The 12,620-nt window shown below is 42.6% G+C and overlaps 1 protein-coding gene and 2 non-coding genes across 3 annotated transcripts; all 3 read right to left on the minus strand.

The window, feature by feature from the left end:
- Positions 1–202: 202 nt before the first annotated feature.
- On the minus strand, positions 203–11,393 carry LOC125883496 (eukaryotic initiation factor 4A-I). Its single transcript, XM_049567791.1, has 11 exons — positions 11,285–11,393; positions 9,811–9,853; positions 9,566–9,698; positions 7,727–7,866; positions 4,753–4,921; positions 4,222–4,331; positions 3,158–3,301; positions 2,893–3,030; positions 2,156–2,245; positions 1,267–1,346; positions 203–1,117 (listed from the first exon to the last, which is right to left on the minus strand). Exons 1-11 carry the CDS (start codon positions 11,305–11,307, stop codon positions 973–975), a joined length of 1,215 nt encoding a protein of 404 aa, XP_049423748.1. The 5' UTR covers positions 11,308–11,393; the 3' UTR covers positions 203–972.
- On the minus strand, positions 4,413–4,551 carry LOC125884542 (small nucleolar RNA SNORD10). Its single transcript, XR_007448745.1, has one exon. It is a non-coding gene; the product is annotated as a small nucleolar RNA SNORD10 (small nucleolar RNA).
- On the minus strand, positions 5,233–5,371 carry LOC125884541 (small nucleolar RNA SNORD10). The gene has a single exon (XR_007448744.1). It is a non-coding gene; the product is annotated as a small nucleolar RNA SNORD10 (small nucleolar RNA).
- Positions 11,394–12,620: the final 1,227 nt, after the last annotated feature.

Here is a 12,620-nt window from a genome sequence, read left to right on the forward strand (position 1 = left end):
GTCGTCAGGGTCGAGAGGCAAAGTCTCCACAGCACTCACCGTCGTTTTGCCTCCGAACGTCTGTGGCCACCGGTCGGTCTTCAACTGAATGCTACTGCACAAGCGACTGTACAAGTCAAGCTGTATGTACAATAGCAATTTAAAAATATATATATATGAAACAGCAGTAAAAGGATCAAAAGGGTAAACAACTCATTCATGATGGATTTTACTATATAGGTCTTTTTATTGAATATGCCCTGTGTACTCTAGCCCCAAAACCTCTTCTGAACATGATAATGGATGTGAGTTAAAAGGCTGTTTCCAGTACACTGAAGGTTGTTTCAATACTGATCTGGTCAAATGCAGCACGTCCCGTTTCATTTACATCATTGTTGGGTCCAAACTGGACTGCAGTCTAAACCGTTGAGTCACCGAGCAGTGCGGCACCGGGTGACGCCGTGCAGGTGCAAACCACAGCCGCGTTTCACAAAAGCGTTGCTGATCTTCCTGTTAGCATCATGCGTGTTTATCAACGGAGCCGCGTTAATTTAATGTTAAGCTTTTGCCAACAGTCAGAGCTAGAGTCCTTTTAAAAACAACTTTGTTGTTCGTGTGCTTTTGGAAACGTGGTTATGTTTTGCACTTGTGGGACCGAGGTACAAACTCTTGTTTGATGTTAAAAGTCCTCAGTTTGTAAACCATCAGCGGGATTAGCTGCAGGTAGAATTTAGGTGCCAATATGGGGTAGCGGACAATGGCAAGCAGTTGAAGCAGGTCAGTAATTCATCCTTCCAAAAAAACGGCCAGAAAACTATTTCAAAGGTTAGGAAGGAATAATGGCCGTGCTCTTCCTTCCCTTAGAATGTAGAGGGTAAAGTCATGGTGGAATTTAGCAAAAGGAAGTTCTTAGAATTCAGATCGCATAAGAAACAAAGTTTTGACTGCTAAAATAAGTGGGGAGGAGGGGGTGGAGATGGGCGGTGGGTTCTTCTAGATCAGATCGGCCACATTCATGGGCATCTCCTCAACGGTGGTGTTGTAGAATGTCTCAATGTCCCTCAGGGTTCGCTTGTCATCGTCGGTAATCATGTTGATGGCTACTCCCTTCCTGCCGAAACGACCACCTCGACCAATCCTGACCAAAAATAAAATAAAAATCAGTTTCACTGAGCAAAGAGCATTTGGATGACTTGTGTTCACATCATTCAGGATGATAGATGGGAAGCAATTACAAGGTCTACCAATTTTAGTTTCACATCCCTATGCTTGTCGTTGTCTTCTTACCTGTGGATGTAGTTTTCTCTATTGGTCGGCAGGTCGTAATTGATGACTAGGGACACCTGCTGGACATCAATACCTCTGGCCTGAGGAGGAACACATTTACCATTAGTTGCATAGCAGTCATTTGTATGCATACAGAACAAAAAGAGTGAACATAACCGAGTTCACAAGCTTATCAGTGCACTGCATGTGGGACCGCAAAACACAAAACTACCTCAAACATGGGCGTTTGTGGCGTTTGTCTTGGACTTCCAGACTGAGTGCTGCAGGTATGAGCGCTGAAACTTGGAAACGAGTTAGCATTTTAGCAATCGACGCATAGTCAATGGGTTGTTGATGCCTGAACTAAGGTCTGTGGTTAACACACTTAAGAGCTTCAAAATTCACAAGTACAGAGGCCGTAGAACAAAACGTTAAAAATGGCTGTGGCTGACACGCGTCTAAATACGACTACAGAGGTTGTTCCCAAATGGCCTCATTGCGGTGGCGACATCAGTCATGTGACCGAAGTGCTGCTAATTTATGAAGATTATCTCTGAGGTTGTGTTTACCACAGAACTTGGTAAAGCGTAAATAAACGCCATCCCTGCAGCACTCTGTAGATGTGTTTGTGTGCAAGTGTATGCAGTCAAAATTAAGTCCCTCCAAATGTTATGAAACTTAAACAGTGAAGGACAGCACTTAGTGTAATCCGCCATTAAGTTGTGAGTCAAGAACTTAAACCCAGCTACAGTGGAGGGCAGATAGCTTTCTGTACCAAGGAACATTCAGTCCTTCACCAACACTGCAGATGGGAGGAGAGGGAACCTTGGACTGCACAGAGTAATCTCATCTTAAAAGCAAACACGTCAGCTGTTAGATAGTGGGTGTAAAAGGCTGTTAGTGCACGTACCAGCAGGTCAGTGGTGATGAGGACTCGACTGGAGCCAGAGCGGAACTCCCTCATGATCAAGTCTCTCTCTTTCTGGTCCATGTCACCGTGCTGAAAGACAAGGATGGGAGGTACATGTGAGACAAAGGCTGAATCCAAATGGCCACCCTGTGGACTTGCTGACTGAGCCATTACAGTTATTTTTACTGCAACATGTTTGCTGTCATCACATAGTTTGTGAGGGCAGAGACTGCAAATCACTAATAGACACAAACCAGTGAGCAAAAATTTATTGCCGTATCAAGTTGATTTGGAATTTCTTTCAGTGGCCTCAACAACAAAACATAATTACATGGTGTGGTATTCACAGCAAGGAGTGTCGAATAGAACAGTCCGACTATATGGCTCATGCCCTTAAAGTTACAAGTTCAAGTGCCATAGCTTTAACCCCTGGCTAACAGCTTCTCCTGAACGTGTCTTGTTTTCACAGGTCGAATTATAAATACAGTGGAGTTCTTTAGATAACCATAAATTAAAAATATCTAAATGCATTACTTCTCACAGAACACTCTAAATCCCACACAAGTGTTAAACACCAAAGTATACAGAGGCAGAGTGTTCCAAGACATGAATATTGCATATTTATGACTACACAAGGTTTGACATCATTCAAAAGGTTGCCAATCAAAGAATTTTGTTTCTGGTTCATGCAGTTCAGACATGGTCATAAAAAAGGTTCTTTAAATGCAGTCTCTTACCAGGGCAGACACGGTGAAATCTCTGGCGTGCATCTTCTCAGTCAGCCAATCCACTTTCCTCCTCGTGTTGATGAAGATGACCGCTTGTGTGATGGTCAGTGTCTCGTACAGGTCACACAGCGTGTCCAGCTTCCACTCCTGAGAATCACCACCAGGTCAGACACACAGCAGGCTCAACCAAGTTCACTTGCTCTTTACACCACATGTCCTCCTTTCATCTGCATAGTTTGCAGACTAAACTCAATAATGGAAAATGTTTGCTCACCTCTTTCTCCACATTGATGTAGAACTGGCGGATACCCTCGAGGGTCAGCTCCTCTTTCTTTACCAGGATTCTGACAGGCTCACGCATGAACTTCTTTGTGACCTCCAACACGTCAGCTGGCATGGTGGCCGACAGTAGGACAACCTGGAAGGGAGGATAAGGGAGGGCTGTTTAACATGTGTTCACACTCAAATGAACGTACCAGGTAGGCCATTGGCCTTTCGTCAAATTAAGTTCACCGATGGCAGTGGTTAAGCAGTGCTCGAGACTATCAGTGTCCCATTGTCACGGGGACAACAGAAAACATGTTTGGATGAACAGAGACCTTCCCTGTGATGCATTAAGGACGCAGTAAACTCACTAGACAAATCGGGGGACACTTTTCTGCCCTTGAAAATGCTACACTGAGAACAAAAAAAAAAAAACTGTTAAAAATCGACAGGAGTGCAAATAAGCTGGTGGCCCGAACTAGCAGCTAACGGAGGTTGCTTTGAGTTAATGATGCATTCAAGCTCTGTTCAGTAGAAATGAGTATTGGGCGAAGGTAAATCAAAACATCATCATGATGTGTTTAAATGTAATCTTGAAAGAGTTTTTGGCAAGAACCTTGAATAAATACAGCTGTGTGACGGAGAAATTGTGTTTGTGTTTTCACAGCAATATAAAATATTTGTAAGAGGGAATTTTGATCCATTATATACACAGTAAAAAGCCTTAAATATCAAAACCAAACCAATACATTGAGAACAAGACTGAATGTAATCTGCCAATTAGTTGTGAGTCAAGGACTTAAACCTAGCCACAGTGGAGGGCAGATGCGCCTCTATACCAAGGAACATTCAGTCCTTCACCAACACTGCAGATGGGAGGAGAGGGAACCTTGGATTGAACAGAGTACCCTTATTACAGCTGGGCAATAAAGAGAAAATCAAGTTTTATTATATTTTAACCAAATATCATCTTATGAGCAAACAATAGAGAGTCTAGGTTTTACCATAGACAGTTTGGATGGCTGGCTAAGAAGAAAACAAACTAAGGAGAGGAGACTGGCACATAGTTCTTACCTGTGTGCTGCTTGCCAGTTTCTGGAAGATCTCATAGATCTGGTCCTTGAACCCTCGACTCAGCATCTCGTCAGCCTCGTCCAGCACAAACATTTTGATGTACTTAGAAGCTGCAAGGAAATGCAGACCATTAAATGAATGAACCAGAACACCAACATGTTCAATGTTCTCATATGCTTGGTGATGAGTGCTGTATTCAGAAGTGATGTATGATCACGTCTCTGGAATCCTACTGTGCCGAGGACCCAGGCCGGCAAAACGCCAACCCGAGCAACACCACAACAGGGAGTTACAGAGTCAGCTGACACGCATGGGTTTCATCATTATACAGCGGGTCTCCTGATTCCGCACTAAACTACAAGACTGGTTTGATTTATCACTTGCGAGTAAAAAACTGATCTTCCATTGTCAGCATTTATAGAGCATTTATCAATAACATGGGCCAATGTCCTGTAATCAATTTGGGGAACCATTTCAATTAAGTCAGCCTACTGACAGCTTGACACATGATCACTTCCCATGATGACTTACAGAGGTTTTTGCGGGTTAACATGTCGAAGACGCGGCCAGGGGTTCCCACCACAATGTGAGGGGCTTCAGCCTGCAGCTTCTGGACTTCATTGCGGATGTTGGTCCCTCCAATACAGGCGTAGCAACTGGCTCCCATGTAGTCACCCAGGGCCAGCACCACCTTCTGGATCTAGAGGAGGGGGAAAAGGGGGAATACTGTGGGTCAATTCATGTTTAGGCCATAAAAACCCTTAATAGTCAAACACAGTAGAAACAGTTTACCACCAATCATCTTCAATATGCTATGGATTCTAGTAAACCTGTTTTGAAACACAGCCAAAGACTATCTTTCACCACAGTGAGGCCCACACTCTCCAAGATGGGAGTTTTTTTTTCCTCCCCTCAGGTAAAGGAGTAAACCAACATGTTTTATGTTCTCATACTTGTAGTGTGCATGCAAGAATACAAGTGATGGTGATTATTCAAAAAGGTGGTGAGTGCTGTATTCAGAAGTGATGTATGATCACATCTCTGGAATCCTGCTGTGCCGAGGACTCAGGCCAGCAAAACGCCAACCCGAGCAACACCACAACAGAGAGTTACAGAGTCAGCTGACACGCATGGGTTTCATCATTATACAGCGGGTCTCTTCTGATTCTGCACTAAACTATAAGACTGGTTTGATTTGTCAATTTTGGAGTGGAAAAAAAAAAGATCAGATTTTACAAATTAATCTTCCACTGTCAACATTTATAGAGCATTAATTAAGAACATGAGTCAATCTCAAGGGGTAAAGGGGCAAACCTTTATCTGAACCTACAAACTGTGATTAACCACGCTTGTGGTCAGTTTATACATTACTATGGGATTTCTCTTTCTGTAGCACAACGGCTAAAGCTTTGCTCAGCTATGAGCATTGCACAAAGGCGTTTACGCTTTGTGTTTTCGTAACACATGCACTGAAACGCCAAGCAATGTACAAACAAAATATTCTACAGATAAGTAAATACTCAGAGGGTTAGCGGGAAAGTAGGCTGCCTGGCAGTAAACATTGATGAACCGCTAAGTGTTGCATTTGGTTACTGCAATTATTGTCGCACACCTCCAAGTCAAGGTTATTTTATACTGATTTCATAAAAGCGGTCAGTCCTCCTAACACAGCATAGTACAAGTATTGATTGCTTAAAATTATTATATCATTAGGCCCAAATAAAGCATAAGATACTGGACTTCCTCACGCTATTAGATAATGACTGACTCACGTATTCACTAGCTCAGCAAACCATTACAGTAAATTAGTCCTGCTTATCTGACTAGTACTCACTAAAGCAGCAGTTAGACCTCATGAGGAGGAGGAGGAGGAGGAGTCTGGAGCCTAGGCACAAAACTACCAAGGCTGATGCGCCTCTCCACAGGCACATTGGATGCTGTCGCTATGTGCACATTTGATTTTTTGGTCTGCCCATTAAGACAATAACACAACATTGTAATTGTTGGATTAGTAACTATTATGGATTACTATTATTATGGATTATGGATTACTATTATTATGGATTACTCCAACCCCCCCCCCCCCCACCCCCACACACACACACACACACACACACTGATTCTTTCCTGATTTTAAGGCCTTTGGCTATCCCTGTGGTCTCTCAAACAAGAGCTGCAGAGATTTCTGTACAGGCAGACCTGCTCAGCCAGCATTCCCTCAGACACCCATGCCAAACTAAAATCACAGCAGCGCCTAGCTACAAAAATTCACAAGTTGCATAGCCAAAGGCTGTGATAACTTTCAGAGCTTTGGGGCTCGACAGGAGAAAGAAGTTACGTCATGTAATGGGCGTACAAACCTTACGCCTAACACTACTGAGAGGATACACCTAGTTTAACAGGGGCTGGGACTGGTCTAGCTGTAGGAACTTGCAGGGGTCACACTAATATTCCAATAATTAGTCTCACTGTTATTGTGGTTTTGACTGTATTTCAGATATGGCCATGTTTACGTCACTGTTAGTCATCCTGTATACATGATTATACAGTGTTGTGAGCCAGTTAACCACGCTGCAAATAGTACATGCAAAAGACGTCATTAATTATGATACAACAGCCAGCATCAGGAGCTCAGTGCTGTTATAGGTTGAACTCCATTTCCAGTTGCACCATGCTTAAGAATTAGATCAAATAGATGAAAAATGCAACTGCCACGAGGCAAATGTATTAGGTAGTCAAACAGGAGCACATAAGGACTGGAGCATGTGCAGATACTTGATTAAAGTCTCAAACTCTACATCTTAAGTTAGGCATCAATACATCTGAAATGTGCTGCAGTTCAGACCTCTCTTCAGTCCAGTCTTGAGGAACTACAGGGGAGGAAGTTGAACTGAAACTGTGTCCGTCAGGTTCTAACACTGGTTTAGCCTGAGGTGACACAAAAGCTCTAACTCTAGAACCCAAGTGGGAGAGTCAGAGGGCAAACATTTCTATGGCAATTCAGATTAGACTTCATTAGAAAGAACTTTCCTGAAAGCAATCCTGATTTACTGAGCCTGGCTGAACTGTAGTTGTGTTCTTTGAAACACTGCTGTTACACAACAGGCTGTACTGAAACACATGAGACCGTTTAAGCAGGGAGAAAAGTTGGCCTCTTACCTGCCAAAAGAAACTGAATTACGCCATCCTTGTAACTATGATCTAATGTGTCCAAATATTTCAATAATCACATACACAGTCTAAATCTAGTGAAGTGTAGCAGTAAGGAGCACCTGTGGAAACTGCTACATATGTTAACATTCAGAGCTACTCACACAGGGTGACATGAAATTCACCCAGCTTCTAAACTGTTTCAGTTTCCTAAAGCTATGTTAAGCTGATAAACTGCAATACTTGATAAAAATTATCAAAGAATGGTTGTTTTGTATTAAAAATGTGTCACGCGGCCCCCACAGCACAATTTCAGTGCAGTTTTCTCACACTGTTTATCTGACATTGAGCATACCTGCTGAGCCAGCTCCCTGGTGGGAGCCAGGACCAGAGCCTGAGTGCCTTTCAGCTCCACATCAATCTGCTGGAGGATGGAAATGGCAAAGGTGGCAGTCTTCCCAGTGCCAGACTGGGCCTGAGCGATCACATCGTAACCTAAAAGTGAAAAGAGATAAACAGAAGACATCAACCACTGTAGTGCAGCCAGAGAGCATGAGCAACAAGAAAACAACAGTAAATGTCAATGTCCTGTAAAAGCCAGGATGGGTACGGGGCTAATTGCACAGAGAAGAGATCTCTCGCCCTGTGGCCAAGATGGCAGACTAAAAATATCCCATTGGCCAGAATAAACGACACTTTCTGGAAGCGTTTGAAAAGCAGAGTGTACTATATGTCAAGGACAGTAAACTGTGTGATCACAACACCAGGTATTTTATTTGAATGGAAATACAGTGTGTCACACTTTGTGTAGTTTGTCACATTAGCCCATTATGCAAGGCAGGAATGTCACGCTACCTCCTCTCCATTCCATTTAACCAGTACAAACGCTGAATGGGGAGAACAAGTTATCTCGCCTTTAAGCTGAGAAAGTGACAGCGCTTAAACAATGTGTATGAAACAGTCAGTTTGCGGAACAGAAGTAAGGACGGGATGGGTGGGACATTTTGACGACATGTTAAGCGTGTGACCCACCGCTGGGAGATATAAGTAGCTGATAGCAGTTAGCAGCTAAGTCACGTGTGACACATGTCACACTAGAGGCCAACACTGTTGTGTTACATCACATCAGTCCACCTCTTTTGCTTCCGCAATACCACCATGCTATCTGAACACCACAAACTCGAGCGCAATGATACCACTGTTGTTTGGTTCTAAGTAAATTGCAAAGACGCACAGAATGGACCTGCAGTGGCCCCATAGCGCAATCTCTGTAAAGAGGGCGTGTTTCTATGCTGGACAGTTTCTTCAAGTCTGTTTAAAGGTTTGTTTGTTTTATATTAGACAGCCTGACTTAACACACAGGAGTTACTGACAGTTTGTCACAACACGCCCAAAAAACACTTTGGTTTAACTCATCGATGGAAGACAGTGAGCTAAAAGAACACATTTCAATCAAGTAAATCACTATAACTTTCATTTAAACGGCAACTAATGTGTTGAAGTTACTTAGCTGACATGGATTATGCATTTGGAATCAATACAATTTTAAAATGATGGCAGGTAAGACAAGCTCAGTGTCCAGTTGGGTTGAATCTCTAGTGTTAGATGTGATATTAAAATCTGGATGTTAAGAGTTTATTTTTGTATTAGTGATTAATCTTCATGCAATTCAAGCTTTGATTTTAGTACATTTACTTTATGTATGTTCACTGTATGGGTGAATCTTGTTTCGTCAGTAAAATCACTCCTTAGCTGTGTCACTACCACAGCCAACACAAGATAACAGCACGGCAGGCTTAAAAACTGGAAACAGAGGTTGGTGGAAACAGAGGATAGCATAACACTTGTTTTGCTTGGCAGATCCCACTACCTGCTCTGGTGCTGAAACTTAGCAAAAGTCAGCTTAACTACTTTCGAACCAGATGCTGGTACAAACTCCTCTATCGCTACCCAGTGTAAGTGAGTCTTCGCAAATACTACTTCAGGCACAGCCCTTATATTGTGACGCTTTTGAGCCTGCCATAGATATGTGATTTGGTCACTCTAGCAGCATGCAGCAATAAGTGCAGCTGTACTCATGTAGTTGTTAGGTGGGCCATTTCTGAGTGTGAATGACACACAGTCTCTCATAACTGTAAATAAGGTGTATTGAAAAAATAAAATGGTGACTTCTATAAAGATAAGCACTACTTACCCTTGATACAAGGCATAATGGCCCTCTGCTGGATAGCAGAAGGCTTCTCGAAACCATAGGCATAAATTCCCCTGAGCAGAGCTTCGCGCAGGTTCATCTCATCAAAACTGTCCGTGATCTGACTCCAGTTGCTCTGGAAGGGGTTAAGATAATTGCGGAAACACACAGGCACCATATTAAAAAAGATATGATCTCAAATCTGCTTGTTTGTGTTATTCTGAGTGCCACAATTGTAGGGGACTCACCTCGATGACCCCATCTGGCTCCATGCCCTCTGGGCCATTGTCTCTGTGAATAGGAGGACAATTGAGTGTTTACAAGCTTTCATCTTTCACACCACATCAGAACATACACACTGTAGATAGTCCATTATAGATATGAAAATGCCCTTAGCAGAAGGCCAAACATGACTGCTGCCATCATGTTATAATGAATGTGGATGGATATAAATAAATGTTCCTAATGTTTAAATACAACACTACGTCTCATCTCTTAACTGGCACTTAATATAATCTTCTGAATATATTTTTAGTTTGACAAACGCCTACCTAAGTAGATAGTATTCCCCATGTCACAAACTCACTCCTAAACAGGCAAAACACCATTTTCTGGGCTGCTAAATTGACATTTAGCATCAGTTTGCCGTTTACTCCTTGTGCTTGTAAGCAAACGCCTTATCACGGGTCCGCCATTTCTACTGCATACATTTCAAGATGGTCGTTTCTCCACTCAGGGCTGAAAAGTCGGAAGCTCGTCGATGGAACTAACGGCCTAGCCACCTCAAATACTCTCTAGCTAATTAACAAACAACTTCTCTCTGACTAGACAAGACGTAAATGTTAATGACGGTTTAAGACGTGGTTGTAATCCGAAAAGTGCGACAGTAAGAATAAAGAAAAGCCTCGGCTGGCTGTAGCCCCCGGCCCGCCATTGCCGCTGCCAACAGGCCCTGCGCGTCTACATGTAACGGTAGCATTTTAACTAGCTTGTCACGTCAGCGAAAGCCATATATGAAGCGTATACCAACACAAACTGCGTATATGCTTCACGGAAGTCACATATACCATCACCTACAGCAATGTCGAGGAAAACGCTTCCGACGGCATTCAGCGGCCTAAACTACCGGCATTGTCCTAGCACTCCCCGACCACTACGACGACCATGTGCGCCCCTCGTAGAAAAAGAGCAAATATCTTTACATCTGAGGCGCCAGCTTCGACAGCCGACCTGTACTCTAACACAAGCTGAGAAATCCACCGCTCCGCCACACTGATACGTTTTCATATAGAGCTATTAACGACAGAAGCATCTAGAACAGAAATCGGGAAGGCCTAGACCAGGCGCATTCACGTGCTACCCAAGGCGCCGGCTGCCATTTAATTTGCTTCGGTTACGTTCAGGACAAACAGCGATCGCTATCATACCCGCCGCCAAACAAACTCACAATATACTGAGTAAAATATACATATTTGACATAAAATGCCAACATCTGACATACGGTCGTCTTTTTTACTAGATAAAACGTAAAGACCCGTGACGTTTTTCTGAGCCACCAGGCCTTTCCGTTAGTCGAGCACTGAAAGCACTAGATGCTCCGTTCCACGTCTAACGTTACATCCCCAACAGTCATCCATAACTAACATTAACATACCGACGTAAACCGTTAAATCACATTCTGACACACAAAATGCCCCAAAAACCATAAAAACATTTCCTTACCTATTATCATATTCAGCCGACATTATTCCAAAGAAAGAAACTGCGGCAGAGATGTCTTATATACGTTGACAACACACAAAGAGGGATTTCATTGCAACAGCTCGCCGTCATTTAGCTCAAATCCCGCCCACAGAGGGTTGTGATTGGTCAATCTTTGCGTCACATATAAATAGGCGGGCCGTAGCGTCTAAAGTGGCGCGCGATTGTTTTACCTTTAGCATGCTAGAGGGTCGGGGTTTTACATTTTACAGGCAGACTGCGTCAGAGGGAACCAAGCTCCGCTCACCCGCGCTGCGCTGGTATATATTTTTAACCTCCCTCATTTCCGGATCAGTCATTGGTCAACGCGGACAAAAGGCCGTACCCAGATAGGTTTTTTTTGTTTTCTCCTGAGCCACATTTCCGTGTAAATTAGTGACACATCTCGTATCCAGGGATGTAACAAGAACATTGTGAAACTGATTGAATGAGTCATACTGTCGTCATCTGTACTATATTACAACGCGATTCATAAGCTTGGAATATGAATTTTAAGTATTTCATAAAACCAAAACACTGTTATTCCAAGTTGGAATAATAATAAATGAACTGCATATTAATTGTGATCCTGGCCTGAGCTGGGATTTCAGGAATATTGAGGTCAAACTGTTCATAGAATGAACTTTGCCAGAATAAAATAGTCTAAAAATGGAAAGAATATTGAGTTCAAAGAATAAGTCGGCAACCCACAAATCTAATTAAAAAAAACTATAATTTAAAGGTCTACATGCCAACTTTGTAATTTGTTGTTGTCACCTGTCTGTGTACATACTGTCCTGGTCAGTGGTGTAGTGGTAGTTGAGAAGGTGAGTGGACCAATAGTTGGGTATAGATATATATAATAGATGGGTATGTAACTGAGGAGGAAGTGGGTATTCTCTCCTATATATTCCAGTGGCTTTTTGGCTGATAGGTGGGTATACTGTAAACAGCCCTAAAATGAGGCGGGTATAACCAGTATAAACTCCACTACACCAGTGGTCCTGGTATATTACAGTACTGAAGAGTCTATTCATGACGTCAAAAAGTAAAATAGGCTATTACAGCTATTTTTTCTATTAATTTCTATTAATTCTGAATGAATGTTATTCAAAAATGGTGGCAATATGTTTTTTGCTAAAGCAGATGTCATCACTCCCTCTTTCCTTGTGTTTCCTTTTTTCTCTCATACTGTCAAGCTATCAAAATAAATGCAAGGTGCCATTTAAAAATAAGTTAGGCTATGTCTAAGGCAGTGGTGGTATTCAGTTTCTTTACTTAAGCAAAAGTAGCAAAACCGCACTGTAAAAGTACCCTA

This window comes from Epinephelus fuscoguttatus, linkage group LG23, assembly GCF_011397635.1.
Source record: "Epinephelus fuscoguttatus linkage group LG23, E.fuscoguttatus.final_Chr_v1".
NCBI lineage: Eukaryota > Metazoa > Chordata > Actinopteri > Perciformes > Serranidae > Epinephelus > Epinephelus fuscoguttatus.